Source organism: Macaca fascicularis, chromosome 19 (genome assembly GCF_037993035.2).
Source record: "Macaca fascicularis isolate 582-1 chromosome 19, T2T-MFA8v1.1".
In the NCBI taxonomy this organism is placed as follows: Eukaryota; Metazoa; Chordata; class Mammalia; order Primates; family Cercopithecidae; genus Macaca; species Macaca fascicularis.
The window spans coordinates 37,889,728-37,902,711 of NC_088393.1; the positions used below are offsets into that span (position 1 = coordinate 37,889,728).

General features: G+C 44.0%; 1 protein-coding gene across 25 annotated transcripts in view; it reads left to right on the plus strand.

The window, feature by feature from the left end:
* ZNF536 (zinc finger protein 536) overlaps positions 1–12,984 on the plus strand; it is a 489,005-nt gene that overhangs the window by 409,106 nt on the left and 66,915 nt on the right. For 6 of the 25 annotated variants that reach the window (XM_065536316.2, XM_074024696.1, XM_074024699.1 and 3 more), the window contains one exon: positions 10,986–11,025. The exons of the other annotated variants lie outside the window; for them this stretch is intronic. In XM_065536316.2, coding sequence (XP_065392388.1) covers positions 10,986–10,999 — 14 coding nt within the window. In that variant the 3' untranslated portion in view covers positions 11,000–11,025. The remainder of the gene's footprint in view (positions 1–10,985; positions 11,026–12,984) is intronic. 25 annotated transcript variants of the gene reach the window in all.

Sequence of the window (12,984 nt, forward strand, 5' to 3'; positions counted from 1 at the left end):
GAGATCACGACATTGCACTCCAGCCTGGGCGACAGAGCGAGAATCCACCTCAAAACAAACAAGCAAACAAACAAAGAAATAAACAGACAAACCAGAAGTCCTGACTAGGCCCCGATCTCTGTCTCCACCTCTCCCAGTGTTAATTGTGACAAGCAGTTTGATGTTGCTTAAGTCACTGCTGGCTGAAATTAGTGAGAGATTTTATTCTTGAGAGACACAGAGAGAACAGAAAGAAGTCAAAATCCCTGACCGACTCCATTAGTTCATCTCAATCCCAAGGTATCTTCTTTAGATGATCTGGAAGATTGAATTCATGGGTATGGACAGTTAAATGGTGGAGAGAGGAGGAAGAGGGCTGTGGATAACAGATTTCTAGATGATCTGTGACATGCCTGCTTGTGAGAGTTCTACCAGCCAAGCCCTTTTCAATAAGATGATCAAAGAGGGAGATACTTATCTTTTAAATTTTTGGAAACTCTCAGCATTCCATAATTGATCCACTTCCTTAGTGGAAAAATACAACAACCAAAAGTCTTCAGCCTTAGATACTGGAATGAAAGCTGAGGTTGTTCACAGATATAGAAGAAGCTGATTGTGGTATCAGATAGAATCTAGCTATCAAATGCTTCCATAGGAATAGATAACTCAGGATGTCGATATTCAATTGTATTTATTCTTATTTTTATTATGTGTTGACCAGTTCTAGTTTTATATAATTATGGGGTACAAAGAGGAGTTATGGTTTTAAATACAACATGGGAAGATTGAATTAAGCTGATTAACATATCCCGTCACCTCAAATATTTAACTTTTTTTATAAGAACATTAAAAATTTACTCTCTGGTGATATTGAAATGTAACAAACTCAACTATTAGCTATATTCACCATGTAATGCAAATGATCTAAACAAAAATTCAAAAATTCCTCCTATTGAACTGAGGCTTCAACTTCTGGTAACCACCATTCTGCTCTCTGCTTCTGTGAGATCAATTGCTTCAGGGTCCATGTTTAAGTGAGAACACCCAGGATTTGTCTTTCTGGGTTTGGCATATTTCACTTCATATAATGTTCCACAATTCCATCCAGATTGTCACAAATTATATTATATTTTATTTTTATTTGATTTTTAAATTTTTAAAATTTTTTTTGTAGAGATGGGGTCTCACTATGCTGCCTAAGCTGGTCTTGAACTCCTAGGCTCATTTAATTCTCCTGCTTCAGCCTCCCAAAGTGCAGGGATTACAGGCATGAGCCATTACACCTGGCCAATATTAGATTTCAAACACCTCCTAAGGATCTTTAATTTTAAAGATGCATCTTTTTCTTTTCTTCTTTTAATCAGCACATGAGTGTAACACGTGGTGCTGTTTCCCTCATGAAACATTGCCTGCACTAAGCACGTGCCTGAAGTGACACTACCCCTGCCCCCACCCGCGTCATACCCCCTTCCCAGGAGCTCAGGCTGCGGGAAGGTCATTTCCATTGCATCCCTGTGCTACCTGGGCAGACCATCCCTACTGGTGTTAAAGACCCAAATGTCTTTCTCTCCCGCCTCTTGGTGGAGCATGAAGACAAGGTCCCATTGGCTTAAGGCGCGGTGCTGGCTTTCTCTGATGGTTGTGCCGTAAGTTAGCAGGATAAGTTTGACAGTAATTTAATTTTCATTGACAAATGCTGTCATAATATTGAGAACAAAGTGATATATTGTATCAACAGTAGTGGTCGACGCTCAGCCAGTCATATGGACTGGGCGAGCACCATATGGTTCTTCTAAGCTCGACTTGGAAAGCTCTGGCTAAGAACTTGACAAGCTTAAGATACCAGTCAGGAAAAATGATTACCCTTGAGAAGTTCCTGCCATGCCTCCAGTCTCGGAATTTCTTAGAGAAAAGGAGGGAGTGCTTCCTGGATACCAGCCAGGGTCCACCATACCCCTGGCCGGAGCAGTCCCTCAAGGGCACCTCGGGAGGAATGTGTCCCCCACGCACCGGGGCCAGCCACAGCCAAGCAGATTCTCTGCTGACAGCCGGCATAATCGAAAGTCCTGAGATGATAAAACACCATTGATTTCCTGTTGGTTTGTGTTTGTTCCTGGCTGTGGTCCTCTCCACTTAATGCCGGTGAATGTTGCATCCACGCGTGTGAATGAGGCCAGGAATGAAGTCTGGCCCACGTTACAAACTCACACAATCCAACCAGGAAGGGGATGGGATTTTCATTTTGGGAGTGCAGCTCGTTATGGCTGCATCTCCAGACCCCCTTCTGGGCCAATCAGAGCCAGAGCCGTGAGTAGATTACGTGTCAGTCTTTGTGTGCCTGGGTAAGTGTGTGTCTGATTAAACTCTTAGCCAAAATCTCAGCTAGACGATTTGACCAAAAGTGTCACCACGGTCAAAAGCAGTCTCCATTTGTTCTGCTTTCCTAACACTGAGCTTATTTTAATTCTGGTTACTGTACACAGAAAAAAACAACCGATGAGCAAAGTTACGAACAGGCTGGGAGAGAAGAAAGCTCTGTGTGTGTGTGTGTGTGTGTGTGTGTGTGTGTGTCTGTGTGTGTGTGTGTGTGTATGCGTGTACCCCACACACGCATGTTTAGGGACACACCATATCCCCATGCACATTCGGCTGCTGTCCTTGTCTGGCTTGCCAAACGTTCAGGGGCCTTCCATTCTCTGAATGTTTCCCGTCGCAAACAACACTAAGTAAAGAAACAGGCATATGGCGTGGATTGGAGATGGTGCAGTGTTGGCACAGACCTCCTGCTGTGGTGAACAGGTATCTGGAAAAGATGAGAGTCCCGTTCTGCTCTTTTTGGAGTTCATCGTTTATTTGGATTTTGTGGTTGTTGCTTTGTGTTTATTATTATCTTAACAAAGAGAGGGAGAGTGTGCAATTCGCAGAACTGGGCACTGGTACAACTGCTCTCCAAGATGGCTCCCTGCCTGAGCCAGGGCTGTCCTTCTTGCAAGGCACTGTCTTGTCCCACCCTGCATGGATCCTCAGCTCCCAGGCTCTCTGGCCAGGAGCAAGGGCTGCCCGCAAGGTGCACGGGGAGCATCTAAGTACAGATGGTTCTCTGGAGGCCCTGAGAGCTCCTGGGTGTGGCTGGGGGTGTCCTTGGTCTTGAAAGACAGTGTTGACTTGAAAAAGCAGGGCAGATTGGAGGAGCAGCTGCCCTCCTTGTGGATGGCATCCGTTGGTGGCTGTGTAAAGAGGAGTTCCGGACTGCCTCCCATTACCATTTCATTACGCGACAGCAGACCCATACACAGATCCATACGCTGCCTCTTGGATGGGGTTTCCAAACACAGCAGGACACTGCGGAGAGTGCTTACCTCCTCTCCTGCCTGCTGGAAACCCAGCTCCCTGCCATGTGGCGCTTTCTGAGCTGCGGCTGCAGGCTCTCCCCAGGTACTCCAGCTGATGGGTGCCCCCAGAGGATAAGTGACCGCTGGAGAGCTGTGCAAGGTGCCAGTGGCTGCAACATTTTCCAGAAGGGTCTCTGGAGAGAATGTGTCAGGAAAACACCCAGCCAAAGGATGTTTTCTCACCCAGGTACCTCTGGGCTTTGGAATCTTGCTTGGTGGGGCCCGGGGATGGGGTGTCACCCCTTCACAATGGTGGTCAGCCATGAGACACGGTGACCACCTAAGAGGAGCTGGCTTTTCTTATCTAGGCCGGACTCACCAGCATTTTACTGATGAGGGAAATGAGATAACCGGGTCCTCCACAGACAGGGAAGGTGAGAGGGTCATTGGCTCTATGTGCTGATTCCAGGATGGGTGATTATCTCCCCCGTGGCAGTGTGGTGGAAGGGATTGGGGAGCGGATGCGTGTCCTGGCTCCACCGTGTCTGAGCAAAGATTCCCATCCTCATGAGGCCCTTGTCTCTTCATGGATAAAAAGAAAGTATTGCTTGTGAAAAAATGACGGTTCTCCATGTTCTTCAAGTAAGAGGCTCCCTCCTTCCTTCCTGGGGATTTATCATCTTTATGTTTAAAGAGAAATGTCCACAGGGTGGAAGCACAAAAAGTTATTCTTTCTGTTTAAACCCATTTTGTGATGTTGAATTTCCCCCACCCATTTCGGGTGAGATCTAGGCGAGGTCCCACAACATTTTTGGTCATTTTGGAATAACTCAGGGTCTTTGTGTGCCTTTGAGTCATAGAAGAGCCTCATTTTGGTCATGGAAGCACATGTTTCAATGTCATACTCCTAACTCCAAGCTTCTTGTAGAGTGGGATCATCTTCTGGAGCTGGCTGCAGCCTGCTGCGGGCCTGAGGACGGGGACAGGCCGTGTCTTCTCTGGTCCCTGGCCTTGTGTTTTCCTTTCTCCTATGCGTTCTGACCACCCTGGTTTTGAACAGGGTCTGCAGAAGAAGTCAGGGCTGGAAACACGGCCATGACAGTTGTTTTTCTCCTGGGCTGGATCCTTTCTGGAGTTCTTTGGGCTCTCCCACATTTCTAGGATTCTGTCACCTACAGTTTGGGCACGTAGCCTCTGGCTGGCTGCTGGCTGCTAGCCCTTCAGCAGGGAACATCCAGTGTCTTCCTGGTGAGTTGTTTCATCCTTTTAGGCAGCCTCTTGGACAAAGTCCTTGACAGCATTTTTATGCAGAGGGTCCTTCCATAGTGACCCACATCTGGACCTTGGGAAGTATTTTTCACATCTTCCAACAAACTAAAACTGGAACCTTTCCCCATACAGGCCTCCTTTCAACCCACCCTAAGAATAGCCTCTAACTTTTCCACTTTTGCATAGCTGGGCTTCATGACCCACTGACACCAAGGGATATGGAACAGGTTCTCTTTAAGAGTCCATCAACTGGGATTGAAGTGAAGGAAGCAACCTCTGTCCATCCCCCATGGAAAGAGGGCTGGTAATAACATCACACCCACCAACCCTTTCCAAAGAACTCCTCTATTTTGCAACTCTCTGACTTTTCAAATTCAATCCTTCTATAGCCTCAAATTGGGTCTTGGCATGAGGTTGAGGACACTTCTTGTCCAGTCCTTCTCAATTTGGATAAAGCAAGCATTCGTCCTTTACATTTTGTGGTCAGACTTTTGGAGTTCCCATCTAAAGAGTAACAAAAGCACAAATTTTAACATCCTTCTACCCTTGATGATCATGCAGCTCTTCTTCCAATCCAAACTCAAATCTTTTTCTAGAGCATCATTCCTTTTTTCTCTTTTGAGATACTTAGTGAGAGCAGAGTTTATTAGTTTTGCACTTACAGTAGCCCTTCTGGTACATAAAAATTGATTGAACTAGTTGCTTCTCACCTTGCTTTTCTGAGAAAGACTGTGTCTTTTTTTTTTTATAGCAAGAGATAGACAAAGGCAGCAAGGTATTTTGAGGGTTTTTTGCAAGGCTGGTGTTATGTAGACAAATAGATTGCCTCTGTACTTTGTCTTTTGCTCTGCTGTTGGGTGTTTGGGACATCACAGCGCAACCTAAACATCCTTGTGGCTTACTCATGGACCACCCAGAAGTAGTCCATGCAAGCCCTGAAAAGTCTTTCCTGAATGTTCCAGTCTGCCTCAGACAACCTGGTATCAGCTCCAGGTCTGTTGTGTTGACACTGCTTCTGGTCTCTGGGAAACACTAAGGTCAAACTTGATGAAAGGCCAGAAAGCCCGGCCAGGATGGCTGGTCTTTCTCAACCCAGACCTCTGTTCCATTTTAGCATGTCTCTTCTATCAGTCATGAAGACTTTTAGGGTCTTAACATCTCACACTGCTGTATTAGTCTGTTCTAGATTTGCTATTACCCGAGACTGGGTAATTTATAATGAAAAGAGGTTAAACTGGCTCACAGTTCTGCAGGCAGTACAGGAAGCTAGATGCTGTATCTGCTCAGCTTCTGGGGAGGCCTCAGGAAATTCACAGTCATGGTGGAGGGTGGAGTGGGAGCCTGCGCTTCACATGGCCGAGCAGGAGGAAGCGTGAGAGGGGGGAGGTGCTATACACTTTTAAACAACCAGACCTCAGGAGAACTTCCTCACTATCACAAAAACATTACCAAGGTGGGTAGTGTTAAAACCATTCATGAGAAATCCCCGATCATCCAGTCACTTCCCACCAGGCTCCACCTCCAACATTTTACAAGTCTCTACATCAGATTTGAGTGGGGACAGAGACCCAAACCATATCAACTGTTTAGTCTTCTGACTCACTGGGGAGAATTTGTCTGGGCTTCTGAGGGGATTGTAAGCAGTCATGGGCCAGATTAGCACAAGAGCAAAACTTTATATATCTTTGCAGTCAAGAACAGGACACATTGGCGTTTTAAGCAAATGGAGTCTTCTCCAGCTAACTCTTTCTTGAAGTGTTTCCAAACTAGCTCTTAATTTCAGATGTTGTACTCTTAGTCTCACAATTTCCAGTTGATTTCTTTTGGTGATTCCCATTTTCTGCCTAAACTCCTTATCTTGTCATCTATTTTCTTAAATATATCAGGTATAGTTCTTCTAAAGTCTGTAACTCTAGAACTCAATATTTGGATCTTCTGTGGGCCTGATTACATTAGCTGTTGCCTGATTTTCCATCTTTGTTTTTACTCATTTGCTCTTATTTCCTGGTGTACCTGGTAATTTTTATCAAATGTCAGACATGACATATACAAATTTTAGAGATGCATTTTGGCTCTATATAAGAACCGCCAAACAGGAATGTAATGTGAACCACCCACGCCATTTAAATTTTGTAGTAGCAATATTAAATAAGCATGAATACATAGTTAACTATTTTTAAGAATGTATTTTGTTGTATTTAACCTGGTATATGCAAAGTGTTATCATTTGAACAGGTAGCCAATATAAAGAGTATTAATGGGACATTTTACGTGTCTTTTTTGTATGAAGTCTTGGAAATCCAGTGAGTGTTTTACCCTCACAGCAATTCTCAATTCTGACAAAGCCCCATCCCAAGTGCCCAGTAGCCACATGTGGCCATCAGTTACCCTGTTGGACAGCACAGCTCTGGATGGTGTTATCTTCCTCTAGGGAGGATTTACTTTTGTTTCCAGTAGGCCATTAGGCTTGGAGAAGATCACCTTAAGTCAATCAGAAATTGAGCAGATTTCAAGGGTTTATTTCTTACCTGTTGTTACTCCTAACTGTGCCCCTTTAGGGGTAACAAATAAATGTGTGGGGTGCTTATCAGGAAACTTTTGCCTTACCAAGCCCTAGATTCTGGTGTTTATCTTCTTGGTCCCTTGGACTATGGATGTCTGATTTGCTTCTCAGCATCTCGGTGGCTGCCATTTGTAAGTTCACAACTATCTCAAGGGGAGAAGCAAAGTCAAAAGCAAGCCCAGCATTCTGTGCTCCTTCCTTTTTAGAATCTTGACCTGTCAAGTCCTGGCTCCTTTGATAACTCTATTACACCTTGAAATTATTTATATACACACGTACTGGCCAGGTGCTGCGGCTCACGCCTGTAATTCTAGCACTTTGGGAGGCCGAGGTGGGCAGATCACCTGACGTCAGGAGTTTGAGACCAGCCTGGCTAATATGGTGAAAACCCCATCCCTACCAAAAAATACCAAAATTAGCTGGGCGTGGTGGCGCATGCCTGTAGTCCCAGCTACTCGGGAGGCTGAGGTGGAAGGATCACTTGAATCCGGGAGGCAGAGGTTGCAGTGAGCCAAGATCACGCCACTGCATTCCAGCCTGGGCAACAGACAAGAAAAATAAATTGTTTATATACACACATATACACACCACTATTTCTTTCATGCAGCTTTTCTAGTTGTGCTCAATGAGACAGTTGATTTGTTACAAGCTCTTTTACTATAGCCAAAAGTAGAAGTAAAATAACATCTTCAATAACTAAAACCAGATTTTCCTCCCCTGTTTGGCAATCAGCACTGTTTCAGCCTTTGAGAGAAAACTTATTTCTTTACTTCTGACTCAGCACACCAAAATCTCTGGGGAAGATTTTGTCCCCAGTTCTAAGGACTGGCAAATTGAGGTATTGTAAGATTGTGCCTTGGAAGAGTCAGGCCCAAGATCCTCTGGGCTTCTCACTGCACCGTCCTACCAGCCTGCATGGCAGGGAGGTTTGCTGACCTGGTGTTTGTACTGGTAGCTCCTGAATATCCTTCTGTGCAGCCACAGGCACTCCATATAGGAACATGAAGAAATGGTAGCAGTGGCCGTCATTCCAGGCAAGCTTACAGTTTCACAGAGATCAGAGGCACGTTGAAAGGACACTCATTTCTTGTGCAGCATTTACTAAGATGTTGTCTTATACCAGACCCTGGGCTACAGCCTTGTGTCAGCAGCAGAATGCCGTCATTCACAGCCCTGCTGTTGGGGAGCATGTCTCCTGGGGCACATCCTGGTTTCGTATGAGGGCCCTATCTGGGACATAGAGGCAGAATGTTGTGGACACATGACAACCCTACGCAGCTGTACACATTCCCACCCGCGCAAGCCTCTAGTTCAGCTTCGGTATCGCGTAGTTATCTCTGGATCAGCAGGAAGACCTTATGATGTTTCAAGTGTAAAATATTTAAATAAAACATTTTACCATGTTAGTGGGATAAAAATCTTGAGCATTAATAGAAATTTTGCTTTTTCACAAAAAAATGGAAGTTAATTGAAGCTTACTTTTAATTCACTACATTTAACCCAATCTGTTTTGTTTCTCAAAAAAGAAATCAACCTGTGTTTTCTTGAAAGAAAAGCAAATTCTACTTCTTTTTCTGTTCTGATTATTTAAAAAATAGGAGAAAAAACTCCCGAACATTGCTGACTGCATGAAGAGTGCCAGTTTTAGTTTATCTCCCTTCAGCTTTCTTCCTGTGCCTAGCTTTTATGGAATTGTAATCTTACTGTCATATGATTTCTGCATGTCATATACATATAATATATATGTGCAGTATGACATTTTTTCTCATGTTATGAAGACATATATGTATAAATGTATGGCTACACTAAAATATCATTATATAGTTATTTGCCCTATTGTTGAATATGTCGACTGTTTCTAATGTTTTTTAATATTACAAATATAATACAGGGAATGTCTTTGAACATAAAGGCTGCTCCTCTTATTCCCCCTTCACCCTCGTGTTTTAGAGTATTTCTCTAGGAAAGACCACCAGAAACGGAATTACTGCATCAAAGCAATGGAATATTTATATCCTCTTTCACTTAATTTTAAGCCTCAGATTTACTCCTCAATGGGAAGTTACTTCCCGCCAAATCTCAAATCCAAGACAGGAATTAGGTGGCTTCTCTTGGCCGAGATGTAATGCCTGTCCCAAGATGAGGAGACCTAAAGGATGGCAGTAAAGTGGGGCAAGTCTTCGGAGGTGTTTGAGGGGTTGGTTGTGGATGGAAAAGCGACCCTGATTGCAAAGCCAAGGATAATAGTACAAGCCAAAGGAAAGTCTGTTTAATGAGATTGGCAATGCACTTGCAGGAAAACCTTTTGAGAAAAAAGTACAGCAAAGTTTGCAGGGCCACCTCCCTCTGCAATGGCAATGTTGATGGGGGCCATTGCTGATATGGCATGGGTGTTGGATTTTGGCAACTGAATCCTATTTTAGATGCATTGTGAGCTGAATCCTATTTTAGATTGACTCATGTAAGGAACCCCGTGGTGACTCTATAAATCAGAAAGTTCGTTTGCATTGCAAATTGCCCTTTCCTAAGTAATCTTCAGCTCCTTAATTTTACAAATTGTATATTGGAAATCTTTTATTTCTGTATATTGGTTGTTGCAAAGTACACTTGGAGGACACTTGGGCCCATTTCAACCATGGAGTTTGGGGGTCTTGTTGCAGGAAGGTTCTTGTAGTCAATCCTTCCCTGGGGGTTGTCAGTCTGTCCTCCATCTCTGGTGGACTGCTGATGGCATTTGCCTTCCAGGTTAAGCCCCAATGATAAAGTCACTGCCAGGACCCGCAACTTGAAGGAAGAATGGACCTCAAAAGCTTCAGAGGAGACTGAAATGTGTCGGTTGATTAGAAGGTAGAAGGTCAGAGAGACTAGAGAAAACTCAAGGCGTGAGCTGAGCCTCGGGCTCTCATTATGGAGAGGAGGCTGAAGTTTCAGAAGGAAATTTTGATCATCAGAAGTGCCTGCAGGAGGTCCTCGACTCTAGCAACAGATTAGATCCCACTGAGAAAGGAGAGACTGTTGTGCTGCAGACCGTTGTCCAGATGGGTTTCAGGAGATGATGCAAAGGCTTTGTCTGAGGATGAGATGGATGAGTCAGTCAGTGCTTTCTTTGAGTGGATCAAATATCAGTAGACTTGGATCTCTTTGTCCTGAGCACCTGAGTGAAACAGGCTGTGTTGAGGGTGAGAGCCCGGCTCCCCAAGGGACACAACTGAGGTCTCTGTCTGACAATGGCCTCAGCACTGGGGCTTTCTCTTATCCTTTTATGTCAACACCAAAAGCCATGGAGCTGGGCCTTAAAAACATTGTTCAAAAGTCATATCTTAAGTTATGACCTTTCTTTAAGTATTTATAACAACTGATTGGATTTCATAAGTAAAGCCAGATTTGCATAAATTAATAAAATATTTCACTGGGTAGCATTCTTTCCCAAGTTATTGGGGATCCTGTGGTTGAGGGGCCAGTGCTGCTTCTCCTGCTGGGTTCATGAATCTAACCTTTCCACTGGGGCTGTGTCCTCCATCCCAGCCTTGGCTGCTGTAAACCATGCTAAAATGTCACTGAACTTTGCAAGTTACTGAATTTGCTGGGGTGTTACTTAAACCTCCAAACCTAATTGGAGGTGGATGTGGGAGAAACACTCCAAGACCCACACTCGACTTGGGAAGATTTGGAAAGAGTCCCATGATGTCAGGTCCCTGCTGGGGCTTGGTGGAAAATTTATACAAGTATCAGTAATGATTTAACAATCAACTCGTCCTAAACTTTTATACCATTTATATAGTGTTTAATTTACATTGATTTCTTCATTTGACATGTAGTAATTAATTTTGTCTTACTGACAGATGATTCTCAATGACTGATTTCAAGACACATTCCGGACAGGTACTTTTTAACCCTTCATTTTGCTTCAAAAAGCATTATTCTACTCTGGGGTTCTGCCAACTATCGCAAAGCAATTTCTGGAGGGGGGGTCTTGGGGGACCAACCTGTGTGGAAGCAGGGAGGTGGGAGGTGAATTTTCATGTAGATTGTATGTTTACTTAGGGTAGCTTTGGGTGGAAGATTGGGAGCTGGGTTGGGAGGGGGGCGCTTAAATCTCCCCCAGTTAACCCCTTGCTCTTCTTAGTGAATATTGCTTTAGGCCATGCTTGAGTGAACTCCAAGATATTGGAAAAATCTTCTTTGCTTTAGAAAGCAAAGTAGAAATTCCCAAATTCAATTTGAACCAAAAATCGGGGGAAATGATAGAATGAACCAAACCGAAAGGCAAACATTTTTTGTTATTGATTTCACATTTCGATCTCTGTTACATGTGTTGTAAATGTCATCTGTCCGAAGGTGAGAGCTTCAGAGACAAGTGTTTGAAATGGCAGTGGAGCCACAGATACCAAGTGAGCTCTGTGGTTTAGCTTTACTTGTTCAAGAAGTGCTTGTCCACTTCAGTTGCTTCTGGGAGATGTTGGAAGAGGGATCTGCAGTCAAAACAGAGTGGGGTGCATTTTGATCTGCTAAACTTAGCTGTTTCTCTCTCTCTCTCTCTCTATATATATATATGTATATTTTTTTAAAGAAAATTTCCTTCTTCCTTTCATTCTTAGTTTGTAATCTCTAAGTATGAATTCGTAACTATTTGGTTTAAGGTACGTACATCTCCAGAGTTAAAATGGAGAGAAAACTTATAGTGGACATTTCTTTAAAAAAAATTGTTTTGGGGAGAAGCAGTGCCTTGATGCTTTAGTATCACAGGATATGACTATTATAGGACACTCCTGTTATTATTAATGAGGAAGACATGTATCCTTCATTTTGCAACTTTTCATCCTCAATGACCTTTTAAATATGGAAACTGTTGAAGTCACATTTTAATATTAATGAATGATGTAAAAGGTAAATGAAGTTCAAATTATTCTAATACTCGCATGTTAGGATCTGTGTCTATATCCATATCTTCTCCATAGGCTTGTCCTAACTTTATAAGTGGCAAAGGGATTTGAGTGCGAAGCCCCACAGATGAAGGCCGTCTGTTAGTGACTGAAGCCTACTTAGCGGATGGCGCCACCCTGCAGCAGGCAGGTTCCCACCTAGACACGTATGTTCTGATGCTTTCGGTCACTATTCTGACCTAGACATTTACCAAGAATGAAGAAACATTCGTTTGGCGAAAAACACGCCTGCATTTTGGGAAAGTTCTCCATGCCGTTGCCCAGTCTGGCTTCCTGCTGGGTCAGCTTTGAGTTGGAGCCCTGAGGACAGCAGATCTCAGATCTAGTCACTGTCTTCTCCAGCCTCCTGCTACTGCATCTATAACTCTGTCTCCCAGTGCAAGAGTTGGGCCCCTTTGGGGATTGCTGCCATTACTTTTTCAGAGAAGGTATTCAGCTCTGGTTTAGCTTGTAGCAACAAAGGTCTTTTTGTGTCTCACGATTCCTCTCCCCTCTGCCTCTTCTTTCATCCCCGTAGCATCTATTATTACCGTAATGTGACTAAGGGGGCCTTTCTCCCTGTCATGTGCCTCCCCTACTGTCCTGGTGGAAAATAGTATGTTCTCTTACCCTTTACATCCATCATTTCCACCTAAGCACAGCATAGCAGCCTCTGGGGAAAGAAGCGTGAGCCTGCACACACATGTTCACGACTGTGTCTACGACTGTGTCTAGGAGCATGAATGTGCACAATGTGTGTTTAGGCAAGAGTGCATCTTTGCAAGGCGTGAAGGTGTGCTTGTGAATGTCCCTATGTAATGTGTGAATGTGTGCATGTGCAGGTGTGTGCGTGCTTCTGTGTGAAGCTGTCGGTGCATATGTGTGGAAGGGTGACTTTGCCGATCAGTGGGCACAGCTG